Source organism: Indicator indicator, chromosome 17 (assembly GCF_027791375.1).
Source record: "Indicator indicator isolate 239-I01 chromosome 17, UM_Iind_1.1, whole genome shotgun sequence".
In the NCBI taxonomy this organism is placed as follows: Eukaryota; Metazoa; Chordata; class Aves; order Piciformes; family Indicatoridae; genus Indicator; species Indicator indicator.
The window spans coordinates 23,718,637-23,744,563 of NC_072026.1; the positions used below are offsets into that span (position 1 = coordinate 23,718,637).

General features: G+C 44.4%; 1 protein-coding gene across 1 annotated transcript; it reads left to right on the plus strand.

Moving 5' to 3' along the window:
* The first annotated feature begins 333 nt into the window (after positions 1 to 333).
* HPRT1 (hypoxanthine phosphoribosyltransferase 1) lies at positions 334 to 25,325 on the plus strand. The gene is made up of 9 exons (XM_054388503.1): positions 334 to 360; positions 2,457 to 2,563; positions 4,494 to 4,677; positions 10,690 to 10,755; positions 12,441 to 12,458; positions 16,369 to 16,451; positions 20,367 to 20,413; positions 22,879 to 22,955; positions 24,639 to 25,325. The coding sequence occupies exons 1-9, from the start codon at positions 334 to 336 to the stop codon at positions 24,684 to 24,686; spliced, it is 657 nt and encodes a 218-aa protein (XP_054244478.1). The 3' UTR covers positions 24,687 to 25,325.
* The last annotated feature ends 602 nt before the right edge of the window (positions 25,326 to 25,927 follow it).

Here is a 25,927-nt window from a genome sequence, read left to right on the forward strand (position 1 = left end):
GCACCAGCGACGAGCAAAGACCACCCAGACCGGGGTAGCGGCCGAGAGCAGCTCTCGGGAGGCGGCTGCCGGCGAGGCGGGGCCGCCCCACGCTCATGCTCATCCCATCCCCATCGCTCTCTCCATCCCCGTGCCGTCGCTGGGCCGGGGCCAGTGAAGGCCGCCGGAGCGAGCGGCGGCGCCGCGGCCATGTTGAGGGCGGGGAGCGCGGAGGGAGCGGAGGCGGCGCCGGGGCCGCTGCGGGGCGCGGCGCCTCCTTGCCGCCAGCTGCCGCTACCGCCGCGCCGCTCCACCTCGCCGCCCGCAGCCTCTGCCGGCGGGCCGTCCCGCTCCATGGCGACCCCCAGCCCCTGCATCGTGGTGAGTGCGGCTCTCGGCGCCGCCACCGCCGCGGCCTCCCCCCCTACCGCGGGGACGCCTGCCCGCTGCCGCCGCCTCCGCGCCGAGCCGGGGTCTGCCGGGCGCCTTACGGGGGTGACTCCCGCCCTGCCGTCGCCGGGGTGAGGGGTGGTCCGTCCTGCCCCCCAAAAACCCTGGTGATTTATGAGAGAGCCGGGCAGGAGTCGTTCCTCAGCGGCGGGGGCCGCCGCCCCGCCGAGTCACCTTGAAGGGAGCAACGGCCTCCCGGCGCTGGGCCCGGGGCTCTGTGGCTTCGCTCAGTCGGGCATGGCGCGGTCCCGTGCCCCGAGCGCTGCAGAGGCCTCTGTGCCCGCTTCGGGCCGCCGGGCAGCAAGCCGGCAGGGAGGGTTCGCGGTCCCGGGTGGCGTCTCGGAAGGACTGAAAGGCGGAGGACGTTGGGCAGAGCCGGAGTTGCCGCCTCGAGAGATGAAGGTGAAACAACTTCCAGCACGCAGAGCCCTGCGCTGCACAACTTCCTATTCCTGTTGCTTTTCGCAGCGTGCTGGGGAGGCACCGGCTTGGCAGCGAGAGTGCTTCGGTGCTTAAGTTAGGATGTAATTTTGGCGGAAGAGCATTCGGAGGATTTTTTTTTTTTTTGTCATTGCCGTATCTGCTAAGGTTCTTACGTATTCATTTTATAATTATTTTTTGGTTTTGTTTTGTTTTTTTTTTAAGCCAGGTGCGCATGAAATCCGTGTGGCGTCTCATGGGCTGAGAGCTCTGCCGGCCCCGAGGTTGTGACTGTAAATCCCTGCAGTCAATAAAAATAAGCTGATAAAAATCCGTAGGAAGGGTCCATTCCCTAGCAAAAGCAGCGAGGAATGTTTAGTAGACATTCTAGATGTAACGATGGGTCTGAACCACAGCAAAATGCCATGCATTTAGTGGGTGGAGGACCTGCTATTAAAGTCACAGCCTGCTCTGGGTTGCAGGGACACTGCTCGGGGACTCACATGAGCTAGGGCCCTGGGTAGCTCATACAGGGTCTGGTGGAGCTGTTTTGGATGGGAAGGAGAAATACTCGTTAGGGCTTACACAACAAAACGGTGTAAACAGCTGTCTCTGTCTGATCACAGGGCAGGTAACTGGTTCCTTGGACACAGAAATAAGATTATGTCCTGCAAGGGCAACAGTAAGCAAGATAGATACTTAAAATGCCTGTCCTGGTGAACTGCCACTTCAGTTTTCCTTCTGAAATTCTTCATTTTACACCTAATCATTAAGCTGCATAACTGGAGAGTGGAATAATTAAAAACCACAATGCCATTGTTGCAGCAGGGTTAAGGTTCAGGGAAAGGCTGTTGTGACAATATGCCCCCAGCCTCTACAGTGTTTGGTTATAATTATATACATATGCTAATCCCTTGTCCTAATTAGTATACACTTGCTAGTATTGCAGGCTGTTCCACCCAGGGAATTTGCCCGTGCAGAACAAGCTGCTGAAGTAAGGCTTTCACTTCACATTCTGAAAGATCTTGAACCTTCCCAGTTTGCAGATGGCTGGTCTAAGAAGGTTTGCTGCACAGCAGCATGACTTGTCATGCACGTGTTAGCTGTCTTGTCCTGTCCTGGAAACTGGCTCTTGTGTTTGGTTGTGATTTGCTGTTGTGGAGATTTGGAAGATGTCCATCTCAAAGCCTCTGCTTGCTTAATCGCAAATGCAGGTGTTGTATTACACAAAGGTGTTCAAAACCTCCTTAATAGGGTTTGGTGGTTTTTTTTAGTGGAATGAAAAGACTGCTTGTGGTGCAGTAAGTAGCAGCTTCATTTTCCTGCTCTCTGATGTAGAAGAATGTTGTTAGGACATCATTTCTGCCTCACGTTGTGTTGCACAACAGCTCGTGCGGTGTTTCAAACAGCTGTGGGTGAGCTTAGGTTCTGTTAGGCTGCACCTGATGCAGCACTTGGTGTGACTAATGTTGTTACAGAGAGGGAAAGCAAGGTGATCCTGATGATTATGGGCTTGGTAGTTTACTGAAGAAAGCAGAGGACTTGCAGTTTCTCCCCACAGACTTTCTATAAGGCTTTGTGGAAACCTCACCTTCTTTCCTTTTCAGATTGGCGATGATGAACAAGGTTACGACCTGGACTTGTTCTGCATACCTAAACATTATGCAGATGACTTGGAAAAAGTCTATATTCCTCATGGGCTCATCATGGACAGGTTGGTTTGACTTCAGACAGTGCAATGCTCCAGCTGATTCCCTGATGCTGGAATAAACAATCTTCCAGTGATAGTTTTACTGCCTGGTGACTGTCTAAATAGATTACATTTAATTAGAGGCTAAGAACTACAAGTGCTAATTAACTCTTTCTTGTTTTGGCTTCTGAGAGTTGGTCTGTTTGCAGTTATGCTAATGTTTGGAATTTCATCATGATTTCCCAAATGAGATTTTGTGGTATGTGGCAATCTAAAACTTTCTTTCCAGCGTCTCTTTGATGGTTTACCTTCTTAAAACATAATTAGAAGACATAATTTGTAGTGAAACAATTACAGTCTTTTGAATTTCCTTAGGATATTAATAAAAGTAAATTATTAATCACATTGTTTTGGGCTTTTGCATGTTCATAGGGTAGATAGCCACCTTCTACCTTCTGGGAAAGACATTAGCCTCTGCAAATACCAGTCTGTCACTTCTGTGCTTTTTGGAGTATGTACGGTGAAAGTTTTATCTTGTGTGATCAGACATGGGTGCACAAGCCCTATAATTTTGGTTTTATCTTGTGGTTGCTGGTTGCTAATTCCCTTTAAGAGACTGAACAACAAATCCAGTTGTTGGAGACACACAGACAATTTAAAAGTGGTGCTGCATGGATCTTCCTGGCGATCTTGTGGGCAGGAATGCATCTAGATTTTGCATAGTGCTGTTTGGTTAGATACAATAAATATTCCTATCAAGTGTGTGTGTATGTGTGTGTTAAAAATACTGTAAAGCCTTTGCACTGGAAGTCCTTGTAGAGAGAAAAATTGGACAAAGTAGCGTCACATCAATTAACTTGATGCAATCTTATAACGATCAGTTTCCTCTGCCAAACCTGCTGGCAGCACAATAGATATATTGCTTTCTAAAATAAAGTACAAAATAAATTTAGAAACAATGATTGCAGGAAAAAAAATGGTGCAGTGTTCTCTTGCTCTGCTTTGCTGGTATTGTATGTTGCAGTCAGGACAAATTTCTGGCAGTCTAGCTCAGCAAATAAACATAAATGCATCGGTTTACAATTTGAGAATTTTCTTGCTCCTCAGCGCAGGTTGCTGCCTGGTTCGTTGGTTAGCTTATGTTGCTTCTTGCATGGAAGCTTTCCCCTTCCTATTTTGGAAGGAGAAGACACACCTTCATATCTTTCATGTCACATATCGCAGAATGTTAAGGCCTGGAAGGGACCTCAAAAGATCATCCAGTCCAACCCCCCTGCCAGAGTAGGGTCACCTAGAGCAGGTCACACAGGAACTCGTCCAGGCAGGTTTTGAATATCCTTCTCCAGAGAAGGAGACTCCACAACCCCCCTGGGCAGCCTGTTCCAGTGTTCTGTCACTCTCATAGGGAAAAAATGTTTCCTTCCGTTTCCATGGAACTTCCTGTGCCTCAGCTTCCACCATTGCCCCTTGTGCTGGCATTGGGCATCACCCAGCAGAGCCTGGCTCCAGCCTCTTGGCACTCACCCTTCACATCTTTATAAACATTAATGAAGTCACCCTTAGTCTCCTCCTCTCTAAGCTAGAGAGCCCCAGCTCCCTCAGTCTCTCCTGGTAAGGAAGATGTTCCACTCCCCTAACCATTTTTGCAGCTCTGTGCTGGACTCTGGCAGTGAAACAGCTTCATGGTGTTAAGATTTGTTTTGGCCAAGGGCGACATTTGAAAACAGAGGCCTTTGGAAGTGCCACTGTTAGAGTAACCTTGAAAAGCAAAACTTAGCTATGTGAAAGTGTGTGAAAGTGCCCACAGTGGTAGGCAAATATTTCTGTGCAAAAAAAAAAATGTGTTTCCAGGTTTGCTGCATGTGTTTGCTGCTGGTAGCAGTAGAAAAGGCTGCTGCTCTAGTAAGCAAGTGAAACGTGTTCCCACAGCTAACTCTTTCTTGGTTTTGTGTAGGACGGAGAGACTGGCACGAGAAATTATGAAGGGCATGGGAGGACACCACATTGTAGCACTCTGTGTACTCAAAGGTGGCTATAAATTTTTTGCTGATTTATTAGACTACATCAAAGCACTGAACAGAAACAGTGATAAATCAATCCCCATGACTGTCGACTTCATTAGGCTGAAGAGTTATTGTGTAAGTATCTCTGCAGTACTGTGAAATTTTTATGTGTATCTGACTAATTTCAAATTAGCAGCAGAGGTGGTTTAATATTGTTACTGCCAGAATGTGCTACTATTAAATAATGAAGGGAATTGAGAGTCACAAACTAATTTACTCTTTCTCTACTTCATTGTATAATGTTTTCTTTTAGACCTTGATGTATCTGCAGCCTTCTAAAATCTTTGTGCAGAGCAGAGGGACAGTTTCCATGTTCTTAGCTTCTTAAGCAGTTCCTTCTGCCCACTACCCCACCTCTAAAGCTGTGCCTCTAGAATAATACAAAGGATTCTCCTGCAACTATGGTTACAATAAATGTAACTCTGGGAATTTTTATGTAGCTTGGACACCATTCATTGGACAGGAAGACTTGAAAGCTACAAAAATAGTTATACCCAAGTTCCCTACCCCATCTTTTGTTTGGCTCAGCCAAACAATGAACAAATCAGTTGTGATTGACCTTGAGGAAACACTAGATTCAACCCCCTGGATTGATGATTAACGGCCACTGACTATGGCACAACCTTGTCAAGAACAGACACAGGTTGCCTGGGGTTTGCATTGTTGCACAATAATTCATCTTCATTCTGAACACAAAGATTTAACTTTATAGGGAAACTGAATGTTCTGTAGCATGAGGTGATGTGTACATTTGAAAGCATGAGGTTGTCTTTGTGCAGGTCAAAGGAAGAAGCAGATGTCAGATGTATGTTAGTACTGTGTCCTTCCTGACCTTCTCTAGGTGAAGCTGCCTTGGCAAGGGGTTGGACTCAGTGATCTCCAGAGGTCTCAACCAGCCCCTACCATTCTGTCATTCTTTCACTGACAGCCTAGTCTCATGTTTTTAGGATGGAATTTATGATTTGTTCCACTTGTAGCATGGAAATAATTATTTCAGAGTGTTTGAATGAATTGTTTTGTGAGGTTATGCTGTTAATTCTGTCTCAGCAACTTTGTGTTCGAATCAGCAGCACAGGCTACTTGTCCCAGTTGTAGTTGAGTGCTCATGCCAGTAGAAAAAAAAAAATAGAGATTACTAAATTGGAAACTCAGCTTCATCCTTCATTCTGTTAAACTGTGAAACCAGAGATGGAGTTATTTGCAGACTTAGTTTGGAGCTGTCAAAGAACTCCATAAATTCATGATTGCTGTTAACATTTTGTGGCGAAGCCCAGCACTGTGCCGGGCTTTGGTCAAGTCAGTTTTCAGGAGGAGCAGCTCTGGCTACCTGAGGCATACACACAACTGACTGTCCAGGGGTTACCTGGAAACCCTGCTCACATTTGCTGAACTCAACGCAGTAGTTTAGTCATGCACCTTAACAAGAAGGCAAGGCTGGGCAGAAAGCTTTGTGCCAGCCTTTGGTTGTACCTCACAAGGTGCTGTCTGTGCTTGTGCACCGTATTTGCAGCAGTGGAGAGAGCTGTTTGACACCCTTTCCTTCTGCTCCTCCCAGAGTTCAGGATCCTGCAGCCTGCCCATTTAACCACTATGCTACTACATGCCTCTATATTCTGCCTGTAAAAGCCACAAGAGAAAGCTGAATGTCTCTGTTGCAGGATAATATATTTATACTCTCGTAGAATAGTCTGGTTTGGAAGGGACCTTAAAGATCATCCAGTTCCAACCTCCCTGCCATGGGCAGGGACACCTCCCACCAGCCCAGGTTGCTCATCCAACCTGGCCTTGAACACCTTCAAGGGAGAGGGCATCCACAGCCTCCCTGGGCAACCTGTTCCAGTGTCTCCCCACCCTCACTGTAAAGAATTTCTTTGTAATATCCAATCTAAATCTACCCTGTTGTAGTTTAAAACCATTGCCTCTCATCCTGTCACCACAGGCCCTTGTAAAAAGTCCTTCCCCAGCTCTCCTGAAGACCACTGTAAAGGTCTCCCTAGAGCCTTCTCTTCTTCAGAGAATAGGAAATGATGACTCCTACTTTTTATTTTGGTGAGGAAAATGTGTATCTTCTGCTTCCTTCAAGGAGCCCTTCCAATAACTTACTTGACTAAGTAAGGCTACACCTTTTCACACTCTCCACTTTCTGACTAACTTGGAAAAAACTATGGGAGAAACACCTGGAAAAAAAAACCCTGTTAAAAAGCAAGTCAGCCTTACTACATGCATGTTTTCTTTGCTCATAGTGATGCATTTGGTATGCTTTGGTTCATTTCTTTACTACAGCTGCTTTTATTACTCCCCAGAACTATACCATGCCTTGATGTTCACAGGGGAGTGAGCAGCAAAATAGTTTTGATGGAAATTAAAAGCTTGAGTTTGTAGTAAATATGAATAGATGAAAAGAGGAGAAATTTGGACAGAAAGCTGCCTAAGCAAAATTTTTTTGCCTGAGGTGTTGGCATGGGGGAGGGTGTGGTGGTTTGATTTTGTCAGTTTCTTGTTCTAGATGAGTGAGAAGCTCCTGTTATCTGATGCCTCCACTACAGTATTTACAAGCATTTAATTTCTGTGGACTCTTAGGTGGTTATTAATATCCAGATTTACGTCCTTTAAATTGCATAACTTGGCAGACTGGATAAGTTTGTCCTAACATGAACATGTATGTAACAGATTGACTGGGTCTTCCATCACTAATAGTGTCAGAATGCCAAATCAGCTCAGTTATTTTAATCTGTGCTTTGCTAGAAGGAGCAATCTGCATTTGGCATTGTGAAAGCCATCACAAACTCTAATGAACAGTTAAAAGTGGAGCTAGATTTCTTGTTCGACTAGATCATGCTGCCTGTCTTTACAGATGGGATAAAAGATGTTAAAAATACCCTGGGTGCATAAACAAAGCAGCTGAACTTGTGTAATGGTTCAAAAATTGATGTAATTAGGTTCCATTCTTGTTTCAAACCCATCATTTAATATTTACAAGCATATGGGGGGGGAGAAGGTTTTGTGTTGCAGTTCAGAGCTCATACTGTTCTGCACCCAAAAATAATTCTCCCAAGAATACTGACATGATCAAGCTGTGATTAAACTTTGCTCATAACATCATTTTGTTTTTTTGAGTCCTTATGGATGAATTGTAATGATCTGGCACGCTGGTAAGAAATGGAAAGGTAGTGGTTATGAACAGATCCAGATCTCAGTATTCTTGACAAACAGTTTATTCTGTTTGTGCTACAAGAAGAATGCATTGCTTTTCACCAGTCTCCTGCATTTCAGCTTGGAAATGAGCAAGCATCCCTCATGTAGTCATGAAGGGCATCCAAAAGGCAGTGGATGTGTTGCACTGTTGCTTGGGAGAAGAGGGATTGTCACGGTCAGCTCTGGTTAGCTGTTCAGCTCACAGCTGTTAATCAAGCCTTGGAGCAAATACTGTCAGGAGCTTAAAAGACCTTCTGAAAGGTGGTCTTGAAGTCACTTTGAGTCAGGGTTTATGGCCTTATAAAGCATTATTGTTTTCCATCAGTGACAATGGGAAGGCAGTGAAAAGAGTAGGACTCTTACATGTTAAACCACAAAGCATTGAAGTCTTTGACCTTCTTCAGGTGAACCTGCCTTGCCAGGGGGATTGGGTTCAATGATCTCCAGAGGTCCCTTCCAACCCCTACCATTCTGTGATTCTGTCTTACCAGGCCTGATATCAGAAATAATGCTTCTGAACATAATTAAAATGTGGCTTAATTATTAAACAAAGTTCTTTCCAATGACAATCTGGTTACAACCAGAGCTGGAAGTTCTTTTTAACTGTTTTTTATCCTTTCATTGCTCAGGAACTCAGTACCTGCATAGGAATGCAGGTTTGTATGCCAGTCAGGTTTGATGGTTTGCATTAAAAAGTTGTAGCAATTTGTATGTTTATGGGTGGGAGGGAAGAGGAAAACATCTGTAGTTTAGATTTTTTACTCTGCTGATCATCACACTTTACTATGCCTAATCCAAAGGCTTGCAGTAGCCTGTAGCTTTGTGGTGTTCTTCTTCTGAGTGCAGTGTGTTGCTTTGTAGCCAAACAGATTTTCAAACTCAGGAACCTGATCTTATGCATTTACTGAGAATTACGAGTCTGACATCTGTGCACATCATTTTAGTGGAACAAATACCTGTCCCATCTTTCTCCATCACTGTTTTGCAAGGAATGATTTTTATTGTTGGTTTTTTTTTTTTTTACATCGCTCCATGGAAAGAAGATGAAATCCCTCTTAGTGTAGGAACAGATAAGAGAGAATCCTCTAACATAAACAAGGAAAAGCTGTTATTTAAGATAATTTTAAGATAGGGTGAACACAGGAAATGTCCTTTGGCTTTGTGGATACAGTGCTTAACTAAATCACATTTTTGTGCTTGATCCAACCACTATCTCAGGCGTTCAGCAGCAGTTGTCTGCTGGGTCTTGCAGCAATCATGTTGAACATAGAATCACAGAATGGTTTGGGTTGGAAGGGACCTTGAGGATCATCTCATTCCAACCCCTTACCCTGGCCTTGGTTCCCTCCAGGGAGGGAACAGCCACAACTTCACTGGGCAACCTGTCCCAATGTTTCCCCACCCTCACTGTAAAGAATTTATTTCCAATACATTTTAACTTAGATAGCAATTAATTTATGTTTGTATCAAAGTTTAGCTTTACTGAAGCCACATGCTGTGCTGCAGAGCTGTACCTATGTTGCTGTTCCCTTACTGTAAGAAGTAATTTGATATGCTACCAATATTTGTTGTAAGCAAAGCAAACATAAGCTTTTTCTGGCTGGCTTTGTAGCTTGTGTTGTTTCTAAATCTGAAGCTGTGCCTCCTTTGCTGGCTATTCTTGTTGTTATGATTGCTTATTCAAAGAGGAAGGCTTTCTGAAGCATTAAAGTTTAAAATGGAAATGAGCAGCTATATAGCAGCAGGCAGCTTGGAAACTGGGATGCTTTTTGCCTGATTTCCATATCTGTAGGGAATGCATGGCAAATCCTATCTTTTTAGATCCATGTGTATGTATAATAGTCAGAGATGAGAGGTGGTGCCTGCATTTCTGCAGATCTCTTGTCAAACAATCTTTAAACTGAAATGCCATCGTTGAAGTTGAGCACTTCTGATTTCTTAGTTGGCAGAGAGATGCTGTTGGGTGTCTCTGAAAGGGAGAAAAAAAGTTCTTGTTATTCTGTCATCATCATCATCATTATATAATTATATTTATATATTATATAATAATATATAAGTATATTAATTATTATGCAATATTTTATATTGTTATATAACCATTATTAATTTTATGATATTTTATCATTATTATTATCATCATCATTATCATCATCATCATAGAATCACAGAACACAGAGGTTGGAAGGGGCACCCAGGGATCATTGAGTCCAAGCCCCTTCCAAAGCAGGGTGGGGGGGTGGTTCTAATTATTATTATTATCCAAAGCAGGGTAGGGGGGGTGGTTCTAATTATTGTTATAATTGTTGTTGTTGTTATTTCTATTATTATTACCTTTATCACCTTTATCATTATTACCTTTATTATTCAATTGATTATCATTATCTTTATTGTGAAACTGATAATAATTATCTTTATTGTGAAAATTATTATTAGAGTTATTGTGAAAATTATTATTGTTAGAATTATTATGAAAATATTGTTGTTATTGTTATTACCACTATTATTACCTTTATTACCTTTATTATTATTACCTTTATTATTCAATTGATTATTGTTATCTTTATTGTGAAACTGATTATCTTTATTGTGAAAATTATTAGAATTATTATGAAAATTATTATTGTTAGAATTATTATGAAAATGTTTGTTGTTATTATTATTGTTGTTATTGTTGTTATTACCACTATTATTACCTTTATTACCTTTATTATTCAATTGATTATCGTTATCTTTATTGTGAAACTGATTATTGTTATCTTTATTGTGAAAATTATTAGAATGATTATGAAAATTATTATTGTTAGAATTATTATGAAAATTTATTATTATCATCATTATCATCATTATTATTATTATTATTTTAATACTAATCCTCACCCTCTTCTTTCTTAGAATGACCAGTCAACTGGGGATATAAAAGTCATTGGTGGAGATGACCTCTCAACCTTGACTGGAAAGGTATGGTGGCTCTTTGTATGATTGAAACCAACCCAACCCACTAAGAGAATTCCTATTACCTGCATGCTTTTAAGGCTGCTCTCTTAGGGTGTGAAGGGAAAACTGACAAATGGCATTTAAATATTTGCCACTGTACACAAAGAGAGTGGATGAGCCCCACCAAAGCCCTTGGTTTAGTCTGAACCAGCTTCATCATGTTAGGAAGAAGTTCTTCCCCATGAGGGTGGTGAGACACTGGCAGAGGTTGCCCAGGGAGGTGGTGGAAGCCTCATGCCTGGAGGTTTTTGCAGCCAGGCTGGAGGTGTCTGTGAACAACCTGCTGTAGTGTGAGGTGTTCCTGCCCATGGCAGGGGGGTTGGAACTGGATGAGCCTTGAGCTCCCTTCCAAGCCTGACAATTCTATAATTCTATGTTCACCATCTTCAGTATCAAGAGAGTTTGAAGAGATTTGTTTTTCTGCAGTGCCTGAGAAGAATAATCTTGTGTGAGCTGTTGTTTACAAACTCCCTTTAGAAGACAGCAGCATGATTTATTTGCTGTGCTGGTGTTTCAGTGAAGTAGTGATGAGAATTCCTACTGTTGAGATGTGTAGTCCAGAAGCTTCCTGTTACAGAGAACAGGTTCATGTGATAAGAGGAGGAAATGGGAGAACTGGAAATGTGCTTTTCTCCAGTGACTCTGTGGAGATCATTGAGCCAGATGTCTGGGGTTAAAGCATCAGTACCTCCTGCTTTGCCATGGCTTTCCCCTTCTCTTTACACATCTGGGATCTTTCCACACTTCAGCATAAATCATAAAATCAGGGAATTGTAGAATCATAGAATGGTCCAGGCTGGAAGGGACCTCCAGAGGTCATCCAGCCCAACCTCCCTGCACTCAGCAGGGACATCCTCAACTAGATCAGGTTGCCCAGAGCCCTCTTGAACCTCACCTTGAATATCTCCAAGGAAGGGACCCCAACCACCTCCCTGGGCAACCTGTTCCAGTGTTCCATCACCTTCATGGTGAAGAACTTCTTCCTGATAGCCAATCTAAATCTACTCTTCTCTATTTTGAAGCCATTGCCCCTGGTCCTGTCCCCACAGACCTTTGCAAACAGCCTCTCCCTGTTCTTCTTATAGCCCCCTTCAGGTACTGGCAGGTTGCTATTAAGTCTCCCCAGAGCCTCCAGGCTGACCACCCCCAGCTCCCTCAGCCTGTCCTCACAGCAGAGCTGCTCCAACCCCCTGATCATTTTCATGACCCTCCTCTGGACCCTCTCCATCAGGTCCAGGTCCTTCCTATATTGAGGGCTCCAGACCTGCACACAGCACTCCAGGGGAGGTCTCAGCAGAGCAGAGCAAAGTGGCAGAATCACCTCTCTGGATTGTGTAGACTCTCTGTTGATCTCTTTTACATATATCTAGAATCCTCAAAGTCTAAATAATTTAAAGACCACTTTGTACTCAGCATGAGATGTGGAGGAGAATCCCACTGCCAGCTGCTTGTTACTAGAGCATCACAAATGTTAATTGCCTAGAATTCACTGTTACATGTGTAAACATGAATAGTGCTGCAAATATTTAACTGCAATAAAAACAATAAGTTGTAGGGATTAATATGTATTTTCACGTGACATATTCCTTAGATATTAATGGATTTTTATCTCTTTTTTTTCTCTCTCTCTCCTTTTTCCTTCCCACTAGAATGTTTTGATCGTAGAAGTAAGTATTATGTTCCACTTTGAAGGTCTACTGTGTGACTGGTAAGAGAGATCTTCTAACAGTTGTTCTTAAGCCAGAAAACCTACAATCCCTGATTTCAAGGCTTCCAGCTTCTGATTCTAGCCCTGAATTTTGCAAGTGGTTTCTGAACTTGAAATTAGCTCTGCTTTGAATTCTCAAATTGCATTCAGCTGCTAAATTTAACAAGGACAATCTCCATGTAAAATTGATTGCAGTTTCTTTCAGTTTCTGGGATTCTGTCAGTTCTAAAATAGCTTGTTTGTTTGTTTAAATGTTGAAAAGTAGCCTGAAGAAAGTGACTAAGGATGTTCTTGTTCTGGGTTTAGGACAGCAAGCTAGGAAATTAAAGCTGCAGAGGTAGAAAGAAGTTCCTAGGAATATCCTAAAATATAGGAAGAACAGGTCTGAATCCAGTGTCCCTGTGTGTCATTTGCTTAGGGAATGGTGACACAGAGAACACCAACAGCTGGTTGGACTTGATAATCTTAAACGTTTTTTCCAACCCTAATGATTCTATGAATTCTCAATTAGTATTTTGCAATTGCCAGGTTCCCATTCCTCTGTCTTGTCACAGAATCATAGGAGAGGTGAGGCTGAAAGAAACCTCTGAGGTCATCAAGTCCAACTGCTTGCCTAGAGTTCACAATCCCACCACTGCCACGTCCCTCAGCACCACATCTGCACATCTTTTAAAATACCTCCAGGGATGGAGACTCCACCACCTCCCTGGGCAGCCTGTACCAGTGCCTGAGAACCTTTTCTGGGAGATTTTTTCTAGTATCCAACGTGAACCTTCCCTGGCACAACTTGAGGCCATTTCCTCTTGTCCTGTCACTTGTTGCATGTGAGAAGAGACCAATCCCCACCTGGCTCCAGCCTCTTTTGAGGTAGTCCTTGAGCAATGATGTCTTCCCTCAGCTTCCTCTTCTGAAGACTAAACAACCCCAGCTCCCTCAGCTGTTCCTCATAAAACCTGTGTTCAGGGCCCTTCACCAACCTAATTGCTCTTCTCTGGACACCCTCCAGCACTATTCTTGGAGTGAGGGACCCAAAACCAAACCCAGTACTCCAGGTGTGGCCTCACCAGTGCTGAGTAGAGGTGGTTCTTTGGATGGTATCAGGGGCATTACACCTCAGTATGATTCATAATAGGTATTGTGGTTAATTCTTGCTTTCAGACCTCTGTCTTGGTGGACAGTGTTGGTTCTGTTCAGTACTATTCTGACAAAGGCTGTTCTGGAGTAAGATTGCCAGTTTCAGGATAGGGAAGCAGGCAGCAGTAGACAGGAAAAGTGCCCCTGTATTCAGCCCTGGTGAGGTCACACTTCGAGTACTGGCTTCAGTTTTGGGCCCTCACTCCAAAAAGTACATTGAGTGCTGGAGCCTGTCCAGAGAAGGGCAACGAAGCTGGGGAAGGGTCTGGAGAAGAGGGCTGGGGAGGAGCAGCTGAGGGAACTGGGGGTGTTTAGACTGGAGAAAAGGAGGCAGGGGGGAGACCTCATTGCTCTCTATAATGCCCTGAAAGCAGGTGGAGTGAGGTGGGGCTTGGTCTCTTCTCCCTGGTATCAGGTGATAGAATGAGAGGAAATGGCTGAAACTGTGCCTGGGGAGATTTAAACTGGAGATGAGGAAAACTGTCTTTGCTGCAAGAGTGGTCAGGGATTGGAACAGGCTGCCCAGGGAGGTGGTGGAGTCACCATCCCTGGAGGTGTTCAAGAAATGTGTGGCCATGGCACACAGGGGCACATTTTAGTGGGCATGGTGGTCTTAGGTCCATGGTTGGATTCAGTGATCTTAGAGGGCTTTCCCAACCAAAACAATTGTGTGATTCTATGTCTTAAGACTCCAAATAATGGCAATGATTTGTTTGTAAACAAAGAAACAGCTATGGCAACTGGTTCAGCAGCCAAAGGGAAGGATGTGTCCTCTCATAAAACAGGGAGTTTGTGTATGGCTGGGTTTTATTTTTAAATCTGAGGTTTCATTATTCCACAGGAAGCACATTCAGTTCCAAAGCTCCTACCCAAACAGTTTGTATACAGCAGGCATCTGTGACCAGTGGCATCCTTTGAAGTGTATTTTGCTTCAGCTAGGCAGATGCATTTCATTGTGGATCTGCTCCATTTCAGATGAATCTGTGTCTTTAAAGCCCCAGACAGCTAACTAGGTTAGTTTCTCATTTGTTCAGTGACTCATCTATCCAGTGACTTGTCTGACACAGTGTCAAATAGGAACCCTTCTTCCAATCACACCATCAAACAATAAAAAAGCACATTTATTATGGAGTTCATCTCTTTGTGCTCCAGAGCACTGGGCTTTTTTTTTTTATACAGCATCCCTTCCATGTGCAAAAAAAGTGAGCACAATAGAGATTCACCTCCAATAAGCAGATCGTCAGAGTATAAAACCAGGAAGAGGTTCTGGAGTTAGTTCAGAGTGCGGAAGCAGCTACTTCTGTTTATTTACTGTGTCCTCACTGTTGAGCTTATAGCCACGATTAAAGGCACTCAGTGTTCAAGATGTGATTACTATGGGTGCCCTGTTGAGTTGTGTTGTTTGATTTCTATTTTAATTGGGAGTCAGGGAAAAATAAGCTGAAACCAGACCATTGCTGCTTCCGTGGTATCTCCCTGCTTCACTCCAAATAGGTTTGATTTCAGGGCAGGGTGGGGACTGTCCCTCTAAAGATGCTGTGATTATTTCAGACCAAATGAGGAGTCTGTGTCTGCTGCTGTAAGCCATGTGTTCTTTTTTTTTTCTGCTTCTACATGCAGTGGATGGGATTGAGGTGATGTGTCCAAGTTCACTTCAGTGTGTTTGAGTGTAGACTTTAGAACTGCACCCAGCTATTCCCAATGCAATTCCTTCAGCTGTTTCTTGGATCTGTAATGCAAATTGCACTCCTTTTTTCTCTAGTTGCAATAATAAGTTATTCTGCTTAATTTCCCTTGTTTTCTTTCTGCTGTACACATAAAATCATAGAAGGGCTTAGGTTGGAAGACACCATCTGCTCCAACCACCCTGACCCTGGGCAGGGACACCTCTAAACTAGATTTGGTTGCTCAAGGCCTCATCCAACCTGGTCTTGAACACCTGTATGGAGGGAGCATTCACAACCTTTCTGGGCAATCTATTGCAGAGTCTCATCACCCTCATAGTAAAGAACTTCTTCCTAAAATCCAATCTAAACCTACTCTCCCTCAGGATAAAACCATTCCCCCTTGTCCTGTCCATAGACACCCTTAGGAAAAGTCCCTCTCCAACCTTCCTGTAGAATCCCTTCAGGTACTGGAAGGCAGCTCTAGGGCCCTCCTGGAGTCTTCTCCAGGCTGAACAGCCCCAGCTCCATTAGCCTATCTCCATAGCAGAGGTGCTCCAGCCCTTGGATCATCCTTGTGGCCTCCTCTGGACTCATCCAGTCCTCCTTGCTCTGTGTCCTGAACTGGAGGCAGTGTTGGAGGTGGGGTCTCTAAAGAGCAGAGCAAAGGGGCAGAATCCCCTCTCTTGACCTGCTGGCCACACTCCTCTTGGTGCAGCCTAGGACACATCTGTCTCTACAACTGAGCTCAGTGGCAAGATTAATATTGCTTTGAGCATCTTCAAATTAAACAAACCAGGAGCACAAGCCATAAAAACCTCCAAAAGGAGCCGAGGAGGTCAGGGTTCAGTAACTGCTCTCCAAGTCACAGTTAACCCACAGCAATTAACAACTGTTGTTAATGGGCATGATCACTGTACTGAGCACAGCTGTGCAAGCACACCATGGTGTTAGCATCACCATCAGTTATTTTGCAGGTTTTTATGCTACTGTGGATGAGCAGCTTGAAAATGCTGCCTGGGGATCTTTAATATTCTTTCTGACCTGAGTTTTGTTTTTGTTTTCCCTCAGGATATAATTGATACTGGTAAAACAATGAAAACATTGCTGTCTCTCCTTAAGCAATACAATCCAAAGATGGTGAAAGTAGCCAGGTAAAAATTTTAATGATGGTTATTTTGTGCTGTATTTCATGTAAAGAGTTTAAAAGTGTTTAAAAAATGGGGGGCAGGGAGGGGGAGGTAGAATATGTGAGAAATTGAAGGGAACATTCCTGCAGGAGTCTGATATGGTGCAGTCTGCTGGAGTTTATTATTTGTTTAAATTTCAAAAGGCTGGGGGGGAAACACTGTTCACAGAGTCACAAAATGTTAGGGTCTGGAAGGGACCTTGAAAGCTCATCCAGTCCAAACCCCCTGCCAGGGGCACCTAGAGCAGATCACACAGGAACACATCCAGGCAGGTTTTGAATATCTCCAGAGAGGGAGACTCCACAACCCCCTTGGGCAGCCTGTTCCAGTGTTCTGTCATCCTCATAGGGAAAAAAGTTTTCCTCCTGTTTCCATGGAACTTCCTATGCCTCAGCTTCTACCCATTGCCCCTTGTTCTTTCATTGGGCATCACTCAGAAGATCCTGGCTCCTTTACATCTTTATAAACATGAATGAGGTCACCCATCAGGTTCCTCTTCTCCAAGCTGAAGATCCCCAATTCCCTCAGTCTCTCCTCGTGATGGAGATGTTCCACTCCCTTAATCATCTTTGTGGCTCTGCATTATGAATGAGGTCACCTCTCTGGCTCCTATTCTCCAAGATGAGGATCCCCAGCTCCCTCAGTCTCTTCTCATGAGGGAGATGTTCCACTCCCTTAATCTGTACTGGACTCTTTCAAGCAGTTCCCTGAGGCCCTTCTTGAGCTGAGGGGCCCAGAATTGGACACAATATTCCAGATGAGGCCTTATCAGGGCAGAGGAGAGGGGTAGAAGATCCTCTCTCAACCTACTAACCACAGCCCTTCTAATCTTCCCCAGAATGCCCTTGGCCCTCTTGGCCACAAGAGCACATTACTAGGTCATAGTCAACCTTCCATCCACTAGGACCCCCAGGTCCTTTTCCCTTTCACTGCTCTCCAACAGCTCAGTCCCCAACCTATCCTGCTCCATGAGACTCTTCTTCCCCAGCTGCAAGACTCTACACTTGCCCTTGCTGAATTTCATTCAATTTCTCCCTGCCCAATCTTTCCAGCCTAAGTCTCCCTGAATGGCAGCACAACCTTCCTGTGTGTCAGCCACTCCACCCAGGTTTGTGTCATCAGTTCTTTCTAACCTTCTTGTTGGAAGAATTTAGTGCTTCAGAAGGGGACAGCCTGTGCATGCCTGGTGCTTGTCTTGCCTTATCATGTTATGGTAAGATCTCTAGGCTTTTACCACTGAAACCTAGTTTAGGTTTAGAAGTATATAGAAGAACTTAAATCTTTTGGGCTTAGTAAAACTCCACAAAAGCCTCTTGAAGTCAGTGGGGATATTTTCAACACAAATTTGATTCATACATTTAGACCTTTCCAAGAGAAGGGGATAAAAAAAAAAGGCAGTTGTTGTCACTTATGTGTGTGTAGTATCTATCCAAACATGTTTCTGGTCATGCAGATGTCTGCAACTTCAGTGAGCTGTAGTGCTGTACCTGTGCAATAGAGACGTTTGGCTTGGTTTGATTTCACTTTTCCTTCTTTAATTATAGAATTAACTTGATTTGTACACTAACTTCATTGTTTGTATAGTGCAGCTGAGCTGTAGAGGTCATTCCCTGAGAGTTACTCAGCCATAGGTGTTCAAAAAAAAGGTTGGATGTGGCACTTGGAGCCATGGTTTAGTTGTCAGAAGGCGTTAGGGATTAGGTAATAGGTTGGACTTGATGATCTCTGAGGTCTTTTCCAACATGGTTGATTCTGGGACTCTGTAATTCTGTGATATGCTCTTCCAGGCTTTTTGACTTGGCTACATCTTTAATCAGTTAGTAGCTAACAAGAAATAGTGAGGAGAATATTATATTATTAGCCAATTAACATTCTTCCTAGTTGTTTTTAGGTGGCACCTTTGGTGCTGCTCTGCTGTGGGTGTGTGTTTTACAATAAAAGCATAACCATGGCTGGGGATTAGAGGGAAAGCAGAGCTGTGTTGTAATATCTGATCACTTGTGTTGCCATAACAATGGCCAAAGCAGTTGCTAGACCTATGAGAATAGCTCTTCTTGCTGACAATCTGGAGGTGACCTGCTGAAGGTGAGGTTGTTGCGGATTTCTCCCTGGCTGGTTGAAGTGTGGCAGACTTTAAATACTTGCTCCTGTCTCCTAACAACACTGCACTGTACAAGGATAATAGAGCAGGAGCAAAGGGCAGTTTCCTGGTGCTTAAACCTGTTGCAGTGATTTGGGTCTGCCAAAGAGCTGAGCAGGTGAATATGATCAGTCTAGACAGCTTGTAGTTACTTCACTTGCCTCTCTTCTCTTTCTTCTCTTTTTTTTTATTTTCTCTCTGTCTGACAGTGAAGCAGTTGCAGCAGGGAGATGGGAATTAATGCTAATACAATTTGGGAGTTTCTTCCTTCAAATCCTACACCCAGTCTCAAAAAAAAAAAAATGAAGTCTCACAACTTAGAACTTTCAGAAACTGTCTAATAATGGAAACTGTGACTCTGGCAAATGAAGCCCTGCCTTCAGGAGTGATCCAGAAGAGTCTGTGTTTAATGCCCAGAGTTCTGCTGGTCTCAGTCCTTACATTCAGCCATCCTCCCAAAGCCTGTATCACAAAAATAGGCAAATGGCAGGCCTCTGAGGCTGTAGAACTGCTCAAATGGATAGTGAGTGAATCAAATTAAGCTAGCAGGACTTTCTTCTTACTACAATACCCTTGGCTCTGTATCTCTATGCTTTTTACACCTCTGACTATTCAGTCTGGAAAAGTGAAGCTGGTTTGTATGAGCTGCTCATCAGAAGCAATTACCTGTGCTTTATGGGGGTAATTAGCACTGCCAGTGAAAAGCAGTTGAGGACACACTGTGCAAGTGCAATTGAGGTTACATTTAAGCAGCTGAACTTTTGCTTCAGAATACTAATGAAAAAAGTTAGTCTGGCCAGAGCCCAAGTTGTCACCTCTTTACCTAGAGCTAAACTGTGCCTGAAGTTCCTAACACCTATGAAACCCAGGAAGTCACCTTCCACAATGAAAATCCATCCAAAGCAGTATCTCCTAGCCCTCTTTCTTCCAGCCTTCTTATAGTTACCCTTTAGGTTGTGAACCAGTCATGATTCTTTTGATTCATTTTTGATTTCTTCATTTTGATCTTTTCATTCTGATCAGCTGCACCAACAAACAATAGTTCCAAATTGTAGAATGGTCCAGGCCAGAAGGGACCTCCAAAGGTTATCCAGTCCAGCCTCCCTGCAGTCAGCAGGGACATCCCCAACTAGATCAGGCTGCCCAGGGCCTCGTTGAGCCTCACCTTGAATATCACCAGGGATGGAACCTCAATCACCTCCCTGGGCAACCTGTTCCAATGTTCCAACACCCTCATAGTGAAGAACTTGTTCCTAACATCCAATCTAAATCTGCTCTTCTCTAGTTTGAAGCCATTGTCCTTGTCCTGTCCCTGCAGGCCTTTGCAAACAGTCTCTCTGCAGCCTTCCTGTAACCCCCTTCAGGTACTGGCAGGCTTCCCTTTTCCAGGCTGAACACCCCCAACTCCCTCAGCCTGTCCTCACAGCAGAGCTGCTCCAACCCCCTGAGCATTTTCATGACCCTCCTCTGGACCCTCTCCATCAAGTCCAGATCCTTCCTATATTGAGGGCTCCAGACCTGCACACAGCACTCCAGGGGAGGTCTCAGCAGAGCAGAGCAAAGTGGCAGAATCACCTCTCTGGATCTGCTGCTTTGGATGTGGATGTGAATATGTGTAGTTATGCTTTCACTTAGGCACATTTAGGCCAGATCCAAGTTGTCTGTCATCAAAACAGTCTCTTCTCTTTGTACCTGGTGCTTTTCCCATGCCTCACTTTGACACTGGTTTTCTTTGACAGTTTGTTGGTAAAAAGAACTCCTCGAAGTGTGGGATACAGGCCAGACTGTAAGTGACTCCTTGACAACTTTTTATTACTCATTTTTAAAAGCATGTCAGTGTATTGTTGTACCCTTTGGTCCAAGCCCAAGGACATTCCAAGTAATTTTTTTAATTTTTTTTTTTTTTTTGCTCTTACTTAGAGAATTTAAATTACTTGGAATGCCTTTTTTTTAAACAGAGCTAATCTGATCCTTTCTTTCTTAACTTTTGGTAATATTTTTACTACATGAATAGCAAACTTTGATATTTTGGTTCCAGGTTGCATCCTTTTCATCTGCAAATTCTCCCCAGACTGTAGTCAGTCTGCTTTGATATGCAGAACCTGCTAGATTTACCTTTGACACTTCTGGGGGTGATTCAGGTGCATAAATGGAGCCACCTCATGTTGTGTGAATGTCCCCAGGATCACATGAGGTAGCAGATCTGAGAAAGGTTTACAGTGACAAAAGATTGGCACAAACCAGTAATGTCTGGGCATCTGAGTTACTCATTTCTTACCTTCACCTGTCTGACCCCTCCTGGTCTCTTCCAAGACCATAAAGAAGGATCCACAGCAGGCAGTGGTACCAGACAGCTCCTCCTGCCTTGGGAAGGGCTATGTGTTTTAAAGGCCAGATTCCTGTTCATCTGGGCCATGTGCTTTCACTGTGGAAGAGGAGTGAATTTAGCAGCAGAGTCTCACCCTTTTCGTCCTCCAGTGCTCTGGAATGAGGTTTTCTCCATGCCTTAAAGCTCAGCTGAGGTGTCCCCCTCAGGCAGGGATGTTCCTTGTTCCCCAGATCTCATTAGAGGCTTAGCTGGGTTAATGGTTGGCTTGCTGAGCATCTTGCAGCAGGTGACTTGTTTTGCCATCTGTCCATGGTGACAACCTGTTCAGTGCAGGCCACGTGAGCTCTGAAAGGAGAGACAAGAAGGCAGGAATGGCTTGGGCCCTGCTTTATCTCTGTGTTGTGAGGCCAAGTAGATCTGAAAAATCATCTTCATTTTTCCAGAAGCCCACCCAGCCTTGTCTTTGAATTGCACGATTTATCTCCCTGTTTTCCCTTAGACCCTCATTGCAGCCAGGGAGAGAAAAGCTGTGCAGCTTTCCTGTGCTCAGGAGTCTTTTATTGTAGCATCAGGGGAGGAAGCAGTTTGGAAAGTTTGCATTTTAATATTATTTCATATTTTTGGGGTTATTTTATGGTGTGAGTGGACAGATCAGACTGATACTGCCTGACCACCCACAAACTGCCCTAAGGACTGCTTAGGCAACCTGTGGAACAGCTGATGTCCTCTTTTTAGGCAGCTTCTCTGGGAAATAAAAGCTCACAACCAAACACACAAAACCCACCACCTGTTTCTGAAATTTTGCTAAGTGACTCCATGAAGATCAGAGTGCTCTTTGCTCTTCACTATCCTCTGTGCCATGGAGCCAGCAGCTAAGATGTGCTTTAGCAGTCAGGGTATGCTCCTACATATCACAGCATTGGCTGCAAGTTGCAGGAGTGGAGTCCATCTGGACCAAGGATTGGCTTCCATGCAGTAACTGTGGGTCTGATACTCACTTTACTCTGTGGCCACTCTCCCAACGTTCCACAGAAAGTCCTCTTGGACTTGCACATCCATAGTTTTGGAGGAGCTGGTGACTGAACCTGCTTCCTCATTACTGCTTTGCATAATGCAAAACAGGAAGGCAAAATATGAATTCAGGAAGGGTAGGGTGTTTAGAGTGTAAGCAGAAAGAGGAAGGGAATTCAAGGTTAGGGGATGTGGAAATGTTTGGTCTAGACATCAGCCCCAGTCAGTGGCAAAGCTCATCTGGAAGATTCAGCAGCAACAGTCAGGGGTAGCTATAGGCAAAGACCTCCTCCTCTGATGGCCTCCACATCCTTTTTACCTGCTACAAGAAGCAGCTGCCTCTGGTAGAGTTCTGCCTTCTCAAAGCTGCAACCCAATGTGCCATACATCAATGGTGTCATCATTTGTGGCATGAAAAGGCTGCCCTGCCTGCAGCCCTACCCGAGGCATGGGTCCCACTCCCAGAGCTGGGAATCATCCTGGGAGGGGAACTTGTGCTGTGCTCATCACTTCTACTGCTTCTCCACTGGCACATCAAGCTGCTAGGAAGTGCTGGGAAGCATTGGCTCTTTTTGTGTGTGTGTGTGTGTGTATTTACAAAGCTGCAGGAAATTTGGGAGCAGCTTTTGTTGTGATGGGAATACCCTGTCATGTAGATTGAAGTGCTTAGCACCGTGCTGCTGCGTGGGAGCCATGAAACACAGCTGCTTAGCTTTTCCTTTAGTTGAGAAAATTAAATCAGTAAAGTCAGTTAAAACTGTAAAATAGCCCAAATGTCAACCTGAGGGGAAGAAATGAATGGGTTAGGATGCTTAACTTATCTACAGAATGCCAGGCTGCCTCTGTACAAAGGTCTAGTGAGCTCTAGGAAGTTCTTTTCTAACGTGCTGGTGACTTACGGTCTTTTCCAGTTGTTGGATTCGAAGTGCCAGACAAATTTGTTGTGGGATACGCCCTAGACTACAATGAATACTTCAGAGACTTGAACGTAAGTTGGGTTTTTTCCCATCTGTTTTTGTCCATTTAAAACTCAGGAGGAGGAAGGAAGTCTCCCCACATCAGTCTCCCTCCTCTGTAAACCATGTTCCATTGGTGATGCAACAATGAGAGCAAAAGCTAGAGCAGCAAGGACAGCCTTTTGGAGCTCTTGGGAAACCAACATGAATTTGGCTGCCTGCAGAGTAGAAGCTTACACATTTCCTGTCACCTATGGAATAGTGTGGAGTTTCTTATTTCACCAGATGTCTGCTACAAACAAGTGGGAAAGAGTTAGGGAAGAGAGATCTTTTTATTCTAAGTCATTAATTCTGCATCAGCCAGTTTGCTGGTGGTACCCAGCTGGGAGAGGTGGCTGAGACACCATCAGGCTGTGCAGCCATTCAGTGAGACCTAGTCAGGCTGTAGACCTGGCTAAAGAGGAACCTCATGAGGGTCAACAAGAATAAGTGTAGGGTCCTGCACCTGGGGAGGAACAGCCCCCTTGCACCAGTACAGGTAAGGGGTGACATGCTGGGAAGCAGCTCCATGCTGTCTTTACCTTGGAGTCCCAGAGGACAATAAATTGTCCATGGGACAGCAATGTGCCCTTGTGGCCAGACGGTCGGTGGTATCCTGGGGTGCATTAAGAAGAGTGTGGCCAGCAGGTGGATGGAGGTTCTCCTCCTGCTCTGCTCTGCCTTGCCCTGGTGAGGCCACACCTGGAGTATTGTGTCCAGCTCTGGGCTTCTGAGTTCAAGAGGGACAGGGAGCTACTGGAGAGTGTCCAATGGAGGCTACAAGGATAATGAAGGGACTGGAACATCTGTCTGATGAGGAAAGGCTGAGACACCTGGGCCTGTATAGCCTGGAGAAGAGAAGGCTGAGAGGGGATTTCATCAATGTTTACAAACATCTGAAGGGTGGGTGTCAAGAAGAAGGGGCCAGGTTCTTTTCTGTGGTGCCTGGTGATAGGACAAGGGGCAAGGGATGCAAACTGGAACACAGGGTGTTCCACCTCAACATGAGGAAAAAATTCTTTACTATGAGGGTGCTGAAGCCCTGGAGCAGGCTCCAGAAAGGTTGTGGAGTCTCCTCTGGAGACTTCAAGACCCATCTGGATGTGTTCCTGTGTGACCTGCGCTGACTGCAGCAGGTTGGACTTGATGATCTCTAGAGACCCTTTCCAACAACCCCTTACCAGTCTATGATTGTGTGATCTGGGTGTCACCAAACCACCATATATTGGGTGGGACAATTGAGGGGAGGAGAAAGCAAGCAATGGTGAGGTTTTTAGACAAAGACAGAGGCTTAAGTTGTTCTGTATAAAGAGGATCACAAGAGTGTGAGACACTGGAACAAGTTGCTTGGGGAAGTTGTGGATGCCCCCTCCCTGGAGGTGTTCAAGGCCAGATTGGAGGAGGACTTGGGCAACCCAGGCTAGTGGGAGGTGGCCCTGAGCCTTGGGCAGCCTGGCCTAGTGGAAGGAGTCCCTGCCCATGTCAGGGGGCTGGAACAAGATATCTTTAAGGTCCCTTCCAACCCAACCCAACCCCTTCTGTGATTCTTTCACACTGAAGCGTGTGTAGCATGCTTGCATTCTATTCCTAACCACATCACTGAGTGATGAGGGCGTGAGGTGTTGGTGCCTGCCAGCAGTGTCCTAATAGGAGCTTTCTGTTTGCTTGTTTTCCAGCACATCTGTGTGATCAGCGAGACAGGCAAGCAGAAGTACAAAGCATGAGAGCAGATTTGAAGTGCTACCACAACAGAGCTTGGAAACTTTTGTTTGTCTGTTTACTGAGTCCTATCTTTCACCTCTGGTACACCAGCTAAAAATTGTAGAAGGCCCCAGCTTACTATAATTTATTGCATGTATCATAGAAGAGTTCCTCTTGTTCATTTCTGTTTGGAAAAAACATAAAGCAAGCAGTGCAGCTCTGCACTCCTTATTTTGATTTGCACTATGACTCTACTCTTGCTGCCCCTGGTTGGGTTGTGCTGTTTGTTGAGCTCCAGAGTCTGATAAACTCTTGCAGTGGTAAATTGCTTCAACCTCATCGACCCAGAACTGAGAGATAGTTCAAGTACTGTAAATGTAAAATATTTTTATGCTAGGCAAGTGTATTAGTAATATTAAAACAAAACCACACACACACACAAAAAAAAACCAACCAAACCACAGTTCTGTAATTTAAGTTTTTGTATTTTAATGCACAAATGTGATTGTGGTTTAATGGAGAGTTGCATCTTTGGGTGCTCTAAAGCATGAGGAGCAGCCAGTTACAGTATCTGTAATCTCCAAGGAGCTCATTCAGGTCTCCTGGAGTTGCCTTATTGCTGTAAAGGAAGTCTGAGGGAAAAATGTCTCTTTTTTTTTTTTTTCCTCTTTTTTTTTCTTTTTTTTTAAGGAGATAGGATGACAAAACAGAATGTTTAGAATATAGTTGTAGTTGAGCTGCCTGTCAGACTCTCTTTCTTTTTTTTCCTCTCTCTCTAAAGTTATCCATCAGTCAGTGGAACTGCCTTTAAAATGGAAACAGTTTTAATATATTTGTGGGGAAAGATAAAAAAGTAATAATAAAAAAAAAAACCTGTAATGTTTACTTTCTGAAGTTCTACAAAGCAAAGTACTTTAAATAAAGGTTGTCTCTTTAAAATAAGCCCCAGACATCTATGCCACTCATTTTGGAGAAGACTCCAGGGGGACCTTAGAGCTGCCCAGTGACAGGACAAGAGGCAAGGGGCACAAACTTGAACATGAGAAGTTCCACCTAAACCTGAGGAGGAGTTTCTTGAATTTAAGGGTGCTGGAGCACTGGAGCAGGCTGCCCAGAGGGGTGGTGGAGTCTCCATCTCTGGAGAGATTCAAAACCTGCCTGTATGTGTTCCTGTGTGAACCTGGTGTGCTTGCAGAAGAGGTCTGGGAAGATGCTCTTGAGCTATGCTGGCCCTGGGAGTGATGCTGCAAGAGCCCAGGTCTGC